This window comes from Protopterus annectens, chromosome 5.part1 (genome assembly GCF_019279795.1).
Source record: "Protopterus annectens isolate FY-2018-M chromosome 5.part1, PAN1.0, whole genome shotgun sequence".
NCBI lineage: Eukaryota > Metazoa > Chordata > Ceratodontiformes > Protopteridae > Protopterus > Protopterus annectens.
This window is the reverse complement of record NC_056736.1, coordinates 270,943,997-270,956,881: the sequence shown is the minus strand read 5'-3', so window position 1 is coordinate 270,956,881 and position 12,885 is coordinate 270,943,997. Positions and strand designations below refer to the sequence as shown.

Below are 12,885 nucleotides of genomic sequence, written 5' to 3'. Positions count from 1 at the left end.
ACAATTTATCTGAAGGTGAGAGGGATGTGTTGGTTCATTTAATTAACAACAAAGATATGAGTCATGAAACCGGATAAGGGGGATGGCGCAGTTTTGTATAATTCCTTAAATTATATTAATGAGATGTATAAGATTTTATATGAAACAGGAAATTATGAAACTGTGTCCATTAATGAGATTAATATAGGATACAAAAGTACAGTTGTGTACCTACCATAAATGTAGATGTTCGAGTGTATTCACTGTTGCAGTCATTACAATTGGGTGATCCTGCTGGCAGGCTACCCGCAGTCGGCCTGAATTCCAAAGTCTTGGTCCGGCGTCGGTTGCTGTCGCCTCTTCCCTGACGTCAGTGCGCCAGGGGTATAAAAGATGCAGCTGATGCCATTTTCTTCAGTTTTTCTTGCCCCAGATGTTAGGTGCCCCCAAAAGGGTAGGCTAAAATTATGCCAATGTTCATGCATGTACTAAAGTAATCTTTTCCTTCATCTACAAGCAAATACACCACATAGGTTGTATAGAATAGAGAAGTACAGATAAGTCCCAACAAAGAAAAGGGGGATGGAGGGAGGGTAACCTGGACTGCAACAGTGGATACACTCGAACATCTACATTTATGGTAGGTACATAACTGTACTATGTTCATCGTGTTTCACTGTTGCAGTCATTACAATTGGGTTGAATCCCAAAGCAAAGGTTGGGAGGCTGGGGCTTAACAGGATTAGGACAGGCTATGAGGCCCTGCAGAACTCCAGTGGCAAAGCCTGCCCTGGATTTAGAGTAGAGAGGTAAGTGGTAGTGCTTTGTAAAAGTGTGCACTAAACTCCTAAGTTGCAGCCTCTAAAATGTCTTTGGTTGGTACTCCTCTGAGGAAGGCTGCTGAAGTGGCTGCTGCTCTGGTTGAATGTGGCCTAATGCCTTTAGGCACTGATTTGCCATGTTGTGAATAGCAGAAACGAATGTAGTAGTCTATCCATTTTGAAATAGTCTGCTTTGAGATAGCCTTTCCTTGTGATCCTGCAGCATATGCTACTACAAGTTGTTCAGTCTTTCTGAAAGCTTTGGTTCTGTCCAAGTAGAAGTGTAGTTGTCTGTGTATGTCCAAAGAATGCAGGAGTCTCTCACCCTTATTCTCTGGGTTTGGATAAAAGGTAGGCAAATGAATGGTTTGGTTAAGGGCCACACTGGACACCACCTTAGGCATAAATGTCGGGTTCGTCCTCAGAGAAACCATGTCTGGATGGAAAATGATAAAAGGTTCCACAGCCATGAGTGCCTGTAACTCTGAAACTCGTCTTGCAGAGGTTATTGCTAGGAGCAGAGGAGTTTTCCAGGATAAAAACTTTATATCAGCTGCAGAGGCTGGCTCAAGAAGGAGGCAGTGTGAGTTTTTCCAAGACATAATTGAGGTCCCATGCAGGTATTGGTGCTCTCCTTCGAGGTCTTATGTTTTTGGCCCATCTGAGGTACTGCCTTAATAATGGATGAGAAAAAATAGGTGTTTCTGTATTGTAACGAGCTGAAATGGCAGAGACATGAATCTTAATTGATGAAAAGGATAGGCCTTTGTCCAGCATCTCAGTTAAGTATTGCAAAATCTGAGGAATATTTGGTGCAATCGTGTCAATCCCTTGTGCCTGGTTCCAGGCACAAACTCTCTTCCATTTTTCTGCATAAGATTTTCTGGTACTAGGCCTTCTGGCCTCCAAAATAACATCCATCACTGCTTTAGAGAGAGGTGTGTTTTGAATGGTTACATTATCTGCCATGCTGCCAGATTTAAGGTCCTGAGTTGGCTGTGCAGGATCTGATTGTTTTGTTGGGTCAGTAAGTGAGGAATTTGAGGCAATGTCCAGGCTGGACATTGAGACAAGTTCTTTAGGATTGGGTACCAGTGCTGGCGGGGCCAGTCTGGGGCAATCAGTATCATTTTTGGCTTCTCTTGTCTGACCTTTAGGAGTACCTTGGGGAGGAGAGGCAGTTGAGGAATGGCATATACTGTTAAGTTTTTCCAGCTGAGAGATAGAGCATCCACTTTCCATGCTTGCTTGTGATAAGTCCTTGTGCAGAATGTATGTAGTTGGCAGTTGTGAGGGGATGCAAATAGATCTATGTCCGGGCATCCTCATTTCCTTGTTATCATGCTGAATACTTGTGGATTCAATTTCCACTCGTGGGAATCCATAAGGTTTCTGCTTAGTTCGTCTGCCAGAGTATTTATCCTTCCTGGCAGGAATTGTGCTTGCAGATGTACTTGGTAAGTCAATGCTGTGTCCCACAAAGTCATGGCTAGTCTGCATAGGGGGTAGGAATGTGTGCCTCCCTGCTTGTTTATGTACCAGATGACTGTAGTATTGTCCGTCTTTATCAGCAGCTGTCCTGGATGAAATAGATTCTTGAAGGCTGTCAGGGCATTCTGAACAGCTAGCATCTCTTTTTGATTGATATGTAGATGCATTTGGCTTGCAGGCCATGTGCCCTGAATACATTTTCCTGCCATGTGGGCACGCCAGCCATAATCTGATGCATCTGTTGTTAATGTCTGCCTGGCTGTGGGTAAAGTAAATGGCTGTCCCTTGTTGTGGTGACAGGCCTTTGACCACCATCGAAAATCCTGTTGCAGGCAGGGAATGAGTGTAATTATTGTTTCCAGGCTGTGGCAATGTTGAGTCCAAACACTTTTTAGATACCATTGTAGTTTCCTCATATACAGTCTTGCATATGGAATTAGCAGAATGCAGGATGCCATGAAGCCCAAAGCCTGCAGAATTTTTCTTGCAGATAATTGGGTCTTTGTTGCCAACATTTTGAAATAAGTGGTCAGTTGCCTTTGCTTATCTGGCGTGAGATAAGCCATCTGGGCAGCTGTATTTAAGCTTGCACCCAGGAATATTATCTTTTGAGAGGGTACTAGTTTTGATTTCTTTTCGTTTACTGTGTACCCTAGGCATATTAGTAATCTTTTCACAAACGCCAGATGCTGTAGTAGAATGTCCTTGTTCTCTGCTTGAATAAGACAGTTGTCCAAGTATGGGTATATTTGTATTCCTCTTTGTCTGCAAAAAGCAATTACTGGTGCCAGGCACTTTGTGAAGACCCTGGGCACAGCAGATAAGCCAAAGGGCAGTGCAGAGAATTGGTAGTGCATTGAGCCAGCTATGAATCTGAGGTATCTTCTGCATGACTGTCTGATTGGGACATGCAGGTATGCCTCTTTTAGGTCTAAAGTCACAAGCCAATCCTTCCTGCCCAACATGGGCATAAGCTGCTGCAGAGTTAACATTTTGAATTTTGGAATATCCAGAAATGTGTTTAGAATAGACAGGTCCAGTACTGGTCTCCAGGCTTTGTCCTTTCTGGGCACCAAGAAAAGACGAGTAAAATCCTTGTCCCTTCTCTTGCTGTGGTACTCGCTGAATGGCCCTCATGTCCATGAGGGATGAAACCTGCCTTTGTGCCTCTGCCCATTGATTGTGTGGCAGGTCTGGCATACCATTTGCCCTTGGCAGGGCGTGAAAGTGGAACCGGTAGCCTTGTGACACTATATTCAAGACCCATTTGTCCTGGGTGATCATGTGCCAATTTTGTGAAAAAAGTGCTAGTTTTCCCCCTAAAGGAGCTGCCAAAAGATAACTGCTTGGTGCTGGCAGGGGAAAGTCATTGGGACTGTTTCCTGTATGGCTGTGATTTATCTTCTCCGCTTGTGGAGGTAGAAGCACCGCATTGTTTAGACCGGTAGGAGCCTTGGGGCTGGGATCTGCCTCTGGGGCATCTGTTTCTGCCTCTTTGTGGCCTGTCTGACACTGGAAAGGACCAATTCTTTGTAGGCCAGTTCCTGCTAAATCTGGGTGGCTGTACCTGTAAGAAATCCTTGACTGTTTGCATAGATTTAGCTTTGTCTTCCATTTTCTTCAACACCTCTTCTGCTTTAGCACCAAATAAAGTATCATGCTGTAATGGAGCATCTAATATTTTTGCTTTAACATGATCAGGCAGATTCTGTTCCTTTAACCAAGCATGCCTTCTAATGACAGAGCCTATAACAGCAGCCCTGCAGGAGGCCTCCAGAGAATCAAAACCACATTGCAAAGTATGCTTTCCCACTTGTTCAGCTGCATGCAATAAATCCTGCATTTCTTTGTTTTCTGCACATTCAGAATTTGTCAACATTTTCTGTTTAAGCAGTGACATAATATATTGCTGATATTTAAGCATATGAAACTGACAATTTAAAGCCCTTACAGCCAAGGTAGCAGAAGTGTAAATCTTTTTCCCCCATCTATCCAGTGCCCTTGAATCCCTGTCAGAGGGGATAGGGTTTTTTGCAGTGGAAGCTTTGACCCCTTTGGGACCCTGAGAGATAGTTTCTGGGTCAGCAGCAGGGTTTTTATAAAGAAATTTATGGGAATCAGGAACCCTGTAGTATCTGTCTGGTTTAACAGGAGCAGGAAGTAAAGAGTCAGGAGTCAGACTGGACTCTGAAAATACATCATCTACAATGTCTAAAACAGGAGGAATAGCAAGGGGCCTGTGCTGATGAAGTAAAAGGAAGTCTCTGAGCCTTTTCTTAGATTCTGAATAATCTTGGCTCTCCCAGTGGAAGTGCCCCTTCATGGTATGCAGGGTCTCACCAAAAGAATAATCCTCAGGAGGAGAGGCTGAAGGGATAGATTCTTCAGCATCAGAATCCTCATAGGGAGGAAGAGAGTATTCCTGTTCAGAGGAGGAATCAGAGGAAATGGAAACCTGATCTGAAGATTCATATTCTGTCTCTTGCCTAGGCCTCTTATCAGGAGGGGGATGGGAACCCCTGATCAAAGTAATTAGGTATTCGGCCATTTTAAGCATCTGTTTTTTAGGCATGGAGACCTGTCCATGGGATTGCTGTACTTGTTTCTTTGTCTTTAGAGGTGCTTTAGTCTTTGCCTTTGAAGCTGAAGTCATATAACTGTGTAGGCCTGAAAACACCCTCAGAAGCCGATGCCTGCTCAGTGGCTCCGGACCCATCTGAGGGAATAGTTTCCGAGGGTCCAATACCTTGAGTTTCCAGCGGCCTAGTCGGCTCCATGTGGGAGTCGGTAGCAGCCTGTGGCTCTGAGGTAGCGGGCGTCAGGGGCTGAGAAAGCGCCTCACTGAGAACCGGCGACTGGCTTAGAAGAAGCCTCGTCGTCAGTTTTGGACCTCGGATGCCTTTCTTTTTCTTTTTCCTTGCATTTTTTGTGAATTGCGGTAGTCGGATGGCTATCCGACGACATTGTGTAATTAAATCTTCGGCCAAAGTAGTGAAATGCAAAATCGTACGAACGCTTAATAGTGCATTGGTTAAATCTAGCACAAAACTGACAATTAGCAACGTCGTGATCAGGGCCTAGGCAAGGAATGCAATAAGAATGGAAGTCCTTATGAGGTATTTGCTTCCCACAAGAAATACAATTATTAACTTTTTCTGACATTGATCTGGAGCAAGAAAAAAAGTTTCGCCAACGGGGTACTTAGCTTTAAATGAGGACTTCAGATCTGAAATTCGAACACGAAAATCTCAGGAGTCGGCTGACCGGCACTTGTGAACTGCTTTTGCTTCAGGCACCGCACAGCAAGAAAGACTGAAGAAAATGGCGTTGGCTGCATCTTTTATACCCCTGGCACACTGACGTCAGGGAAGAGGCGACAGCAACCGACGCCGGACCAAGACTTTGGAATTCAGGCCAACTGCGAGTAGCCTGCCAGCAGGATAACTCAATTGTAATGACTGCAACAGTGAAACACGATGAACATCGTATTGATTTAAGTCTTGAGGAATTTTTGTTGGACAATCGTATCACTCTTGAGCTGTACAATTATTTGAAGGTGGAACACCTTATTCTTGCAACTATAGTGGGTATATCTAAAATCCACAAAAGCATTACTCAGCCTCCCTTTCACCCTATTGTGCCAGGCAGTCATTCTAAAGTGTATCCATTAGGTGTGGTCATAGATAGATGGTTAAAACCTATATATACTAACATCCCACATTTGATTAAAGATTCATGGGCATTTCTGGCAAATTTAACTACTAATATATGGAAAGAGAATTTAATTTTTATTACCATATATGTCATAGATTTATTTTCATGTATACCCAAACAACATGGTCTAAATAATTTCTATAACATTTTAAGACATTTTTCTACTCTGGAATCGGATAAAATAAGTTTAGTTATGGAAATTATGTCTATGGTATTAGATCACAATTATATACATTTTGAAGGGGAGAATTTCAGACAAACCAGGGGGGTGGCTATGGTGGCAGCTTGTGCCCCCATTTTCGCCAACCTGGTTATGCTGGAATGGGAAACTACTAAGCTATTTTGTAGCAGTTATTATAAACATGTGGTATATTACTCCAGGTTCCTGGATAATATTTTTATATTATGGACTGGATCTATGGAGAGTATTCGGTCATTTATTGATTTTTTGAACAGTACAAGTACGTTTTTAAAATTTACTTTTACTTGTAGTTCAGAAGGTATATCTTATTTGGACACATATATTTCCAGTTCTAGTCGTGGTTTTCAGTCTAGAATATTTAGGAAAAGTACCTTTTCAAATAGTTATTTGGAATACACTAGCAATCACCCTAGAAACATGATGAAGAATATATATATAAGGGACGATGTATTAGAGCTGCCCACATGACATCTATTTATGAAGATATGATACATGAAGTTAATTATATTAAAACTTTGTTCATGTCTAGGGGTTATCCCATGTTTATGTTGAATGATGTTACCAGTTATGTAGTGGGTGAATGGAGAAAGAAATATCCCCCTTTATTAGGTAAAGAATTGGATAAAAATCTGGGAACTGTGGAGAAATGTACTGTTAAGCAATATAATAGAGCTTGTGTACTGGAATACTCCCTATATGTTAAATATATAAAGAATGTAGTGAGGAAGAATTGGAATATAACAGTGGTGGATCAAGAGATAAAGAAAATATTAGGCGGCGTACCAATATTTGTCCATAAAATAGGAGCTAACATAAAGAAGAAATTAGAGACTGGACCCATATTAGGAATTAGAAGGATCAGAGTAAACATACTAGCAAATGTAGTTGTTGTAGGCAGTGTTATGCGATATTGGATATGGCTGGGGTGACTTTAGAGAATATTACTAGGACTAGTATTAATTTTAGGCTTGGTAATTGTAATAGTAGAAATGTGATTCATATAGCTAAATGCATGTCATGTCCTGGTTACTATATAGGTAAGACAGAACGTCAGTTTAAAAAGAGAATTTATGATCACCTACATAGTATTAGAACTAAGGACATGAATAATGCATTATATAGGCATATAGCAAAACATGGAGATACTCATACATTTAAGTTTGCGATAATAGATTAAGTTACAGTAGGCCCACGTGGAGGTAATATTAACGCCCTCCTCGGTAAGAGAGAAATTATGTGGCAAATACTAACTGATGCTGCTAGAGAACCAGGACTCAATGAGTATATTACCATAAAGCCTATTTTGCAATTACACTAGTTTAGTTTGGAAGACACACCCCATTATGTGCGTATATGTGTATGTATGTGTATATATATATATATATATATATATATATATATATATATATATGGGTATGTAACATTTATATACATATATATATGTGTGATTATATATATGTATATATGTATGTTTATACATTTTTTGTATACTTAGATTTATAGTTTTACATTTATTATACATATTATGTAAGTTAGGAATTTCATGAGGATGTCTTATAGTATTAATATGGTTAGATATGATTGTTTTGATATTTCATTGAAATGTACTGGTCATTATGTATTCAGCTTCTCAATATGTACTCAACTATTTATAACAATTTTATTCATGCATTTTTATTTATGCATTTATATACTTATTAGTATTTATATATGTAATATTATTTATTATTATTTACACTGATTATTATTTAATGAATATTATTGTTGAATGGACACGGAATGAGCATTTTTGTATGTGATTATATGAATGGTTAAAATGGGCACAGTGTCACTTTAAATTTTGTGTATGGAGTGACTTTTGGCGCCAAAAGGTTTTTAAATATTTTAATGAACAGTTGTGATTCATTCTGATGACGTCCACCTTAGTGTGGATGAAAGCGCTTAATGTTAATGTGTTTGTGCTGTTAGTGGTTCATTAAAGAAGTATTTTCGTGTACATCGTGCATTTGGCTTTTGTTCGGTGTTTACTGCACATCCGTTACCTAATTTTGGTTTCAACTTTCGTTTTGTGGATTTTTCTGTTTTTGCAAGCTGTTTCCTTGGTTTTCTAAGGTTATGTGGGAGAAAATGATTAACAGGATTACTGATAAGATCAAGTGCAGCAGAATATTTGAATCCCATGACAGACCGTAAGGTCTCATAATTTTAAGATTCTTGATTAGTGATCTCTGCTTAAATATTTCCTTATGCCGTTACTCTAGCTAAGATGTTCCCAGGAGTGGACAGTAACTGTTGGAGATGTGATGAATAGAACAGAACAGAATAGAACATAATTTGTTAATACAGAATAATACCATGTTATTAACCTCGTCTTTCTTTTTAATATGTAACACTACAACGCCAAATGCTGCCTTTTGCAGTCATTTAAAAATGTTCTATCTTGCTTCACCCATCACTATAAAGCAAATTGTTACAGCCATACTCAGAAAAATATGTTTTCTCCTTGTGGGCATTAATATGCACTGTGCAAAGCAATGCTACTTTCAGTGCCCATTCTGCAAGAAAAAGAAAGGTAATAAACATTATACCATTATTGTAGTACCTTCCATACAACTACTTCATGCATTTTTATTCACCCTATGCCTGGATATCAAAGAACATTGCAAAGTTAATGAGTCTCACTGAGGGCTTTACTTGGAATTATTATGAGGCAGGTACTAAGAAGAGAAGGGAATGCAGCCAATGTAAAATTCAAAGAGCAGTTTTTGAACTGCCAGCATCAGCAAAGGCCTTCAGTGCTGAATACTACAGTTCCGCAAATATTAATCAAATGTACATAAGCGCTGACATCATATTAATTAAAATAATTCATATTTATCAATTTCCTTCTCTCACTCTGTGCGTCTTTTTACGCTTCACCTGCTCTTCTTCTGTGGTATGGCTCTAGTTAGACGGATTTCTGTAGGCTTGTTGCAGTTCTCTTTCTGATGCCCTTTCAAGCTTCCAGTTCTCCTCTCCCTCTGGGAAAAACAGTATCCAACTCAAGTTCTAAGTCATACCTGCAATCCTACTTCAGCAACGTGCAAACCCTCTTCACATCAGAGCATGGGATTAAAAAGGAGAGTAAAAGAGAAGCAATGAAAAGTAAGAGCTATTATGTAAAACCTGACTGAAAGCTGCATACGAAAAGCTGTATTAAAGGTGCTACACTAACAGGAAGCTGAGATGTAATGTTTACTTCCTTTTTTGTGTTTAGTGAAATAGAAGAAAGAGGAATAGTTCACTTTGTTGTCCACTTCAAAAGAACAGAGGAAATGTATGTAATGCATTCCTGGTATTTATTTAGGTGACTTTATTTGTGATATGCAGACAAAAAAAAAATAACAGTGTTGAAAGACCTCCACTAAATATCCATAGTGCAAACAAAAGAAAAGAATGCCTTATCCCTCTTTTCCCTCCTCAGTCAGCAAACAATGAAGACTTTCAAGTACATTTGCTAAACTGCCAGCATCAGCACAATAGATTGCCAGGGTTGAATATTAATGTTACACAAGCATTTCTCACATACCCATAACTACTTGAACCATAGTAAATCTAGAAAAAAATTATTTTGACCGCCCTTGGTTTCTTTCTCTCAGTTTCACATGCAGTCTTCTAGCACCATAAATCTTCGGTTACAATGATTTTGCAGGTTTGGCAGAATCGTTCTATTCTGTTACAAATTTGGCAGGCTCTGTTCTAAGACTCCAGGTCTCCCTTCTCTGCAAGAAATAAAGGAGAGTCTGCAACCCACTCCAAGTACTTTATTTTTTAACATGCTCCCTTTCCTCTAGCATGGGGATAAAAAGGAGCACAATGGAGAAGCAAGGGAAACTAGAGCTATTTTGTGGCACCTATTGGGTGGAGAAGCATGCAAAACAGCATGTAAATGCTGTACAAGATGCAGTGATGTTCTACAAGTCATGAAAGTGTCTGAGCCATACCTATTAAAATGAGTCCTACAAAACAATTTCCTTCTCTCTCTGCTATTCTCTTTTTCACGCTTCATGTGTGGCTTTCTTGTGCTTTAAAACTTCAGCTACCCTGATTTGTACAGGTATGGAACAATTTTCATATTTAACTTTGCATCCTGTGGGCTGTGTTCTCTGTTATTCTTCCAAGGCTCCAGTTCTCCCCTCCCTGCATAAAACACAGGAGCTGGTGCAAGTTCAGTCATGTCTGCCACCTCCTCTAAGAAGTATTTTACCTTTCTGGTAAACTATGAGACCCGCTTTCCAATACAGCACAGGAACAGAAAGAAGAAAAGGGGATAATTTACATGCTGTGATACCTGACTGAGGAGTGCATATAACACTTGACAGAGGCTGTATGAAAGGTACTGCACTAAAAAAGTTGTGAAGTAATGACAATTTCTATTATTGTATTTAATCAAGTATAAGTAAGAGGAATCTTTCACTTTATTTTACATGATGTGTGTGTGTGTGTGTGTGTGTGTGTGTGTGTGTGTGTGTGTGTGTGTGTGTGTGTGTGTGTGTGTGTGTGTGTGTATGTGTGTGTCTAAACAGTTCTTCCCAGATCAATGAACAATATTTGTTGTTAATCCAACTGTTGTAAACGGACAGAAAAAATGTATACAGAATATTCCTGGTAGTTACTTATTAAAAGCATATTGACCCAAAATCTAACAATGTTCTAGCCGTTCAGGTGACATTGAGGGATAAACCCTGACTACAGCCCAGATTACCTGGGTTCTGTTATTGGCAGGGAGGGATGGGCATACCCTTACGGGGGGAGGGGGACATCTGTTGATAATGCTACCTAAAGGGGAGGTGTGGTCCAAAGAGTGGAGTTGCCCTCAGATGTGTGTCAATGAGATCAGGGCAGGGGGTAGGGAAAATGGGTAGGTGAAACAACAAAACAGCTAGAAGATGGACAACAGACCCCTAGGAAGCCCATAGGCTCATTGATGGCCTCAGCTTAAAATTTGGGCTTTGGACCAGGGGTGAAATGAAGTGCTGGTATACCCAGCAAAGAACATGAGGCAATGGGTCAGAATAGGAATGGGGGGAATCTAACAATGTTCTAATTTATTACTGTCGCACAAAGGATGTTCAATAGAAACCCATTGCGCAAATGCAAGAAATAAATAAACATTTTGTCAGAGCTTTTCATTAGTCCAGCACCTTACTCAGAAATGGCATTCATGTTGAGGCAATGTCATACCAATAATCTATGCTAATAAACTAGTAATGAGGGAAAGTATCTTCACCCTTTCTTCATCTTCCCATCACTGTCTCATCTCATGCACAATGTACAAAACGGAATATTTAAAAATACAACATATGTACTCAAAAATCAAAATACATTATTGAATCAGTGTTTCATTTATAATTCAGTTAACAACCACAGATTACTTACTCACAAATCGGTGTAATAATATGACACTGACTATTGAAACAGAATTAGCAGCAGTAAGCAAAATTATCGACGACCATAAACGATCTCTTAAGTCTAAAATAAAAACAAAATGCAGCCCATTAGACTAATTATAGTTTGTCGACTAAAACAATTATATACTTAGTTTAATCTAACAATGATGAGTCTTTGATACTTTTATTTTCCAAACAACATACTGCAGACAACAGATTTCACTTTTGCACTAATTAACAATAAATAAACTGCTCATGATGACCGTATAGCTTCTTCCTTGTATCCTACAGTTCTACCTATTTAAAAAAAAGGTAAAAACAAGTAACTGTCAATGTGGTTAGCAACATTTGCTGTTTTGAAAACAATCATTTAAAAAATAAGATTATGTAATCCTTGCAAACTTAGTTTTTTTTTCTCATTTAGTTCATCCTCCTTTATATGCATAAAGTATTTTAATCACTACATTTCTAACATTACAGAGGGTGAAAAAGGACAAAACATTTTTAGATGTTTTAGATTTTTTAGATGTTCATCTTGAATGTCTTCATATAGTAGATTTGATTGCAGAATTCAGTTTTTCTAATGTAGTAATCACCATAGCTTTATTAAAAGAAATATACCAAGAAGCCAAATTATTAGAGCCTCTCATATGGTCAGTGATGATCACCAGTTTCAGGGAAAAATTGTTTATTACTTCTTTATTTGCAGCTACGGGTTATAAAGTTGATTTTATTGAGAAGGCTGCTCAAGAAATTATTTCTGAGAGAGAGGAACAATTTGGACCTGTTCTTAGGAAAGGATTTAAAAGTAAAAAAAAGTGGTTGGCATTGCAATTGATGTTACAGTAAATACACAAACCCAAACGTTTTGTATACACATTTTAGTACATTTCTATATCAAGAAAATAATTATAAGCAACTGGAAAATTTTTACTGGAAACACACTATACAGAATCTTTGGGGATAGTCCTTCTTTGTTTATAAGAAAAACACATTTATCAAATAAATGTTAGAAAGTGACCATACTAAAATCCATACACCAACCACCAACACTTCCTCTGGCCAAACTTCACATGAGAAAGTTTTAGTGGTTTCTGAAGTCAGTGCGGCTCCAACATGCTCATATTCTAGACTTTGTATTTCCTCTTCTTCCTTGTCTCAGACAGGAACTTCACTGGTGGGTTTAGTAACTGTCTCTGAATCCAGGTATTCCTTTTCATCCCCCTCTTCCCGATCAGGAACTATTCAC

The 12,885-nt window shown here is 39.1% G+C and overlaps 1 protein-coding gene across 1 annotated transcript in view; it reads right to left on the bottom strand.

Annotated features, from left to right (window-relative positions):
* Positions 1-12,885, bottom strand: part of LOC122803143 — a 768,079-nt gene that overhangs the window by 557,126 nt on the left and 198,068 nt on the right. Inside the window, exon 4 of the mRNA XM_044072764.1 lies at positions 11,626-11,718. Coding sequence (XP_043928699.1) covers positions 11,626-11,718 — 93 coding nt within the window. The remainder of the gene's footprint in view (positions 1-11,625; positions 11,719-12,885) is intronic.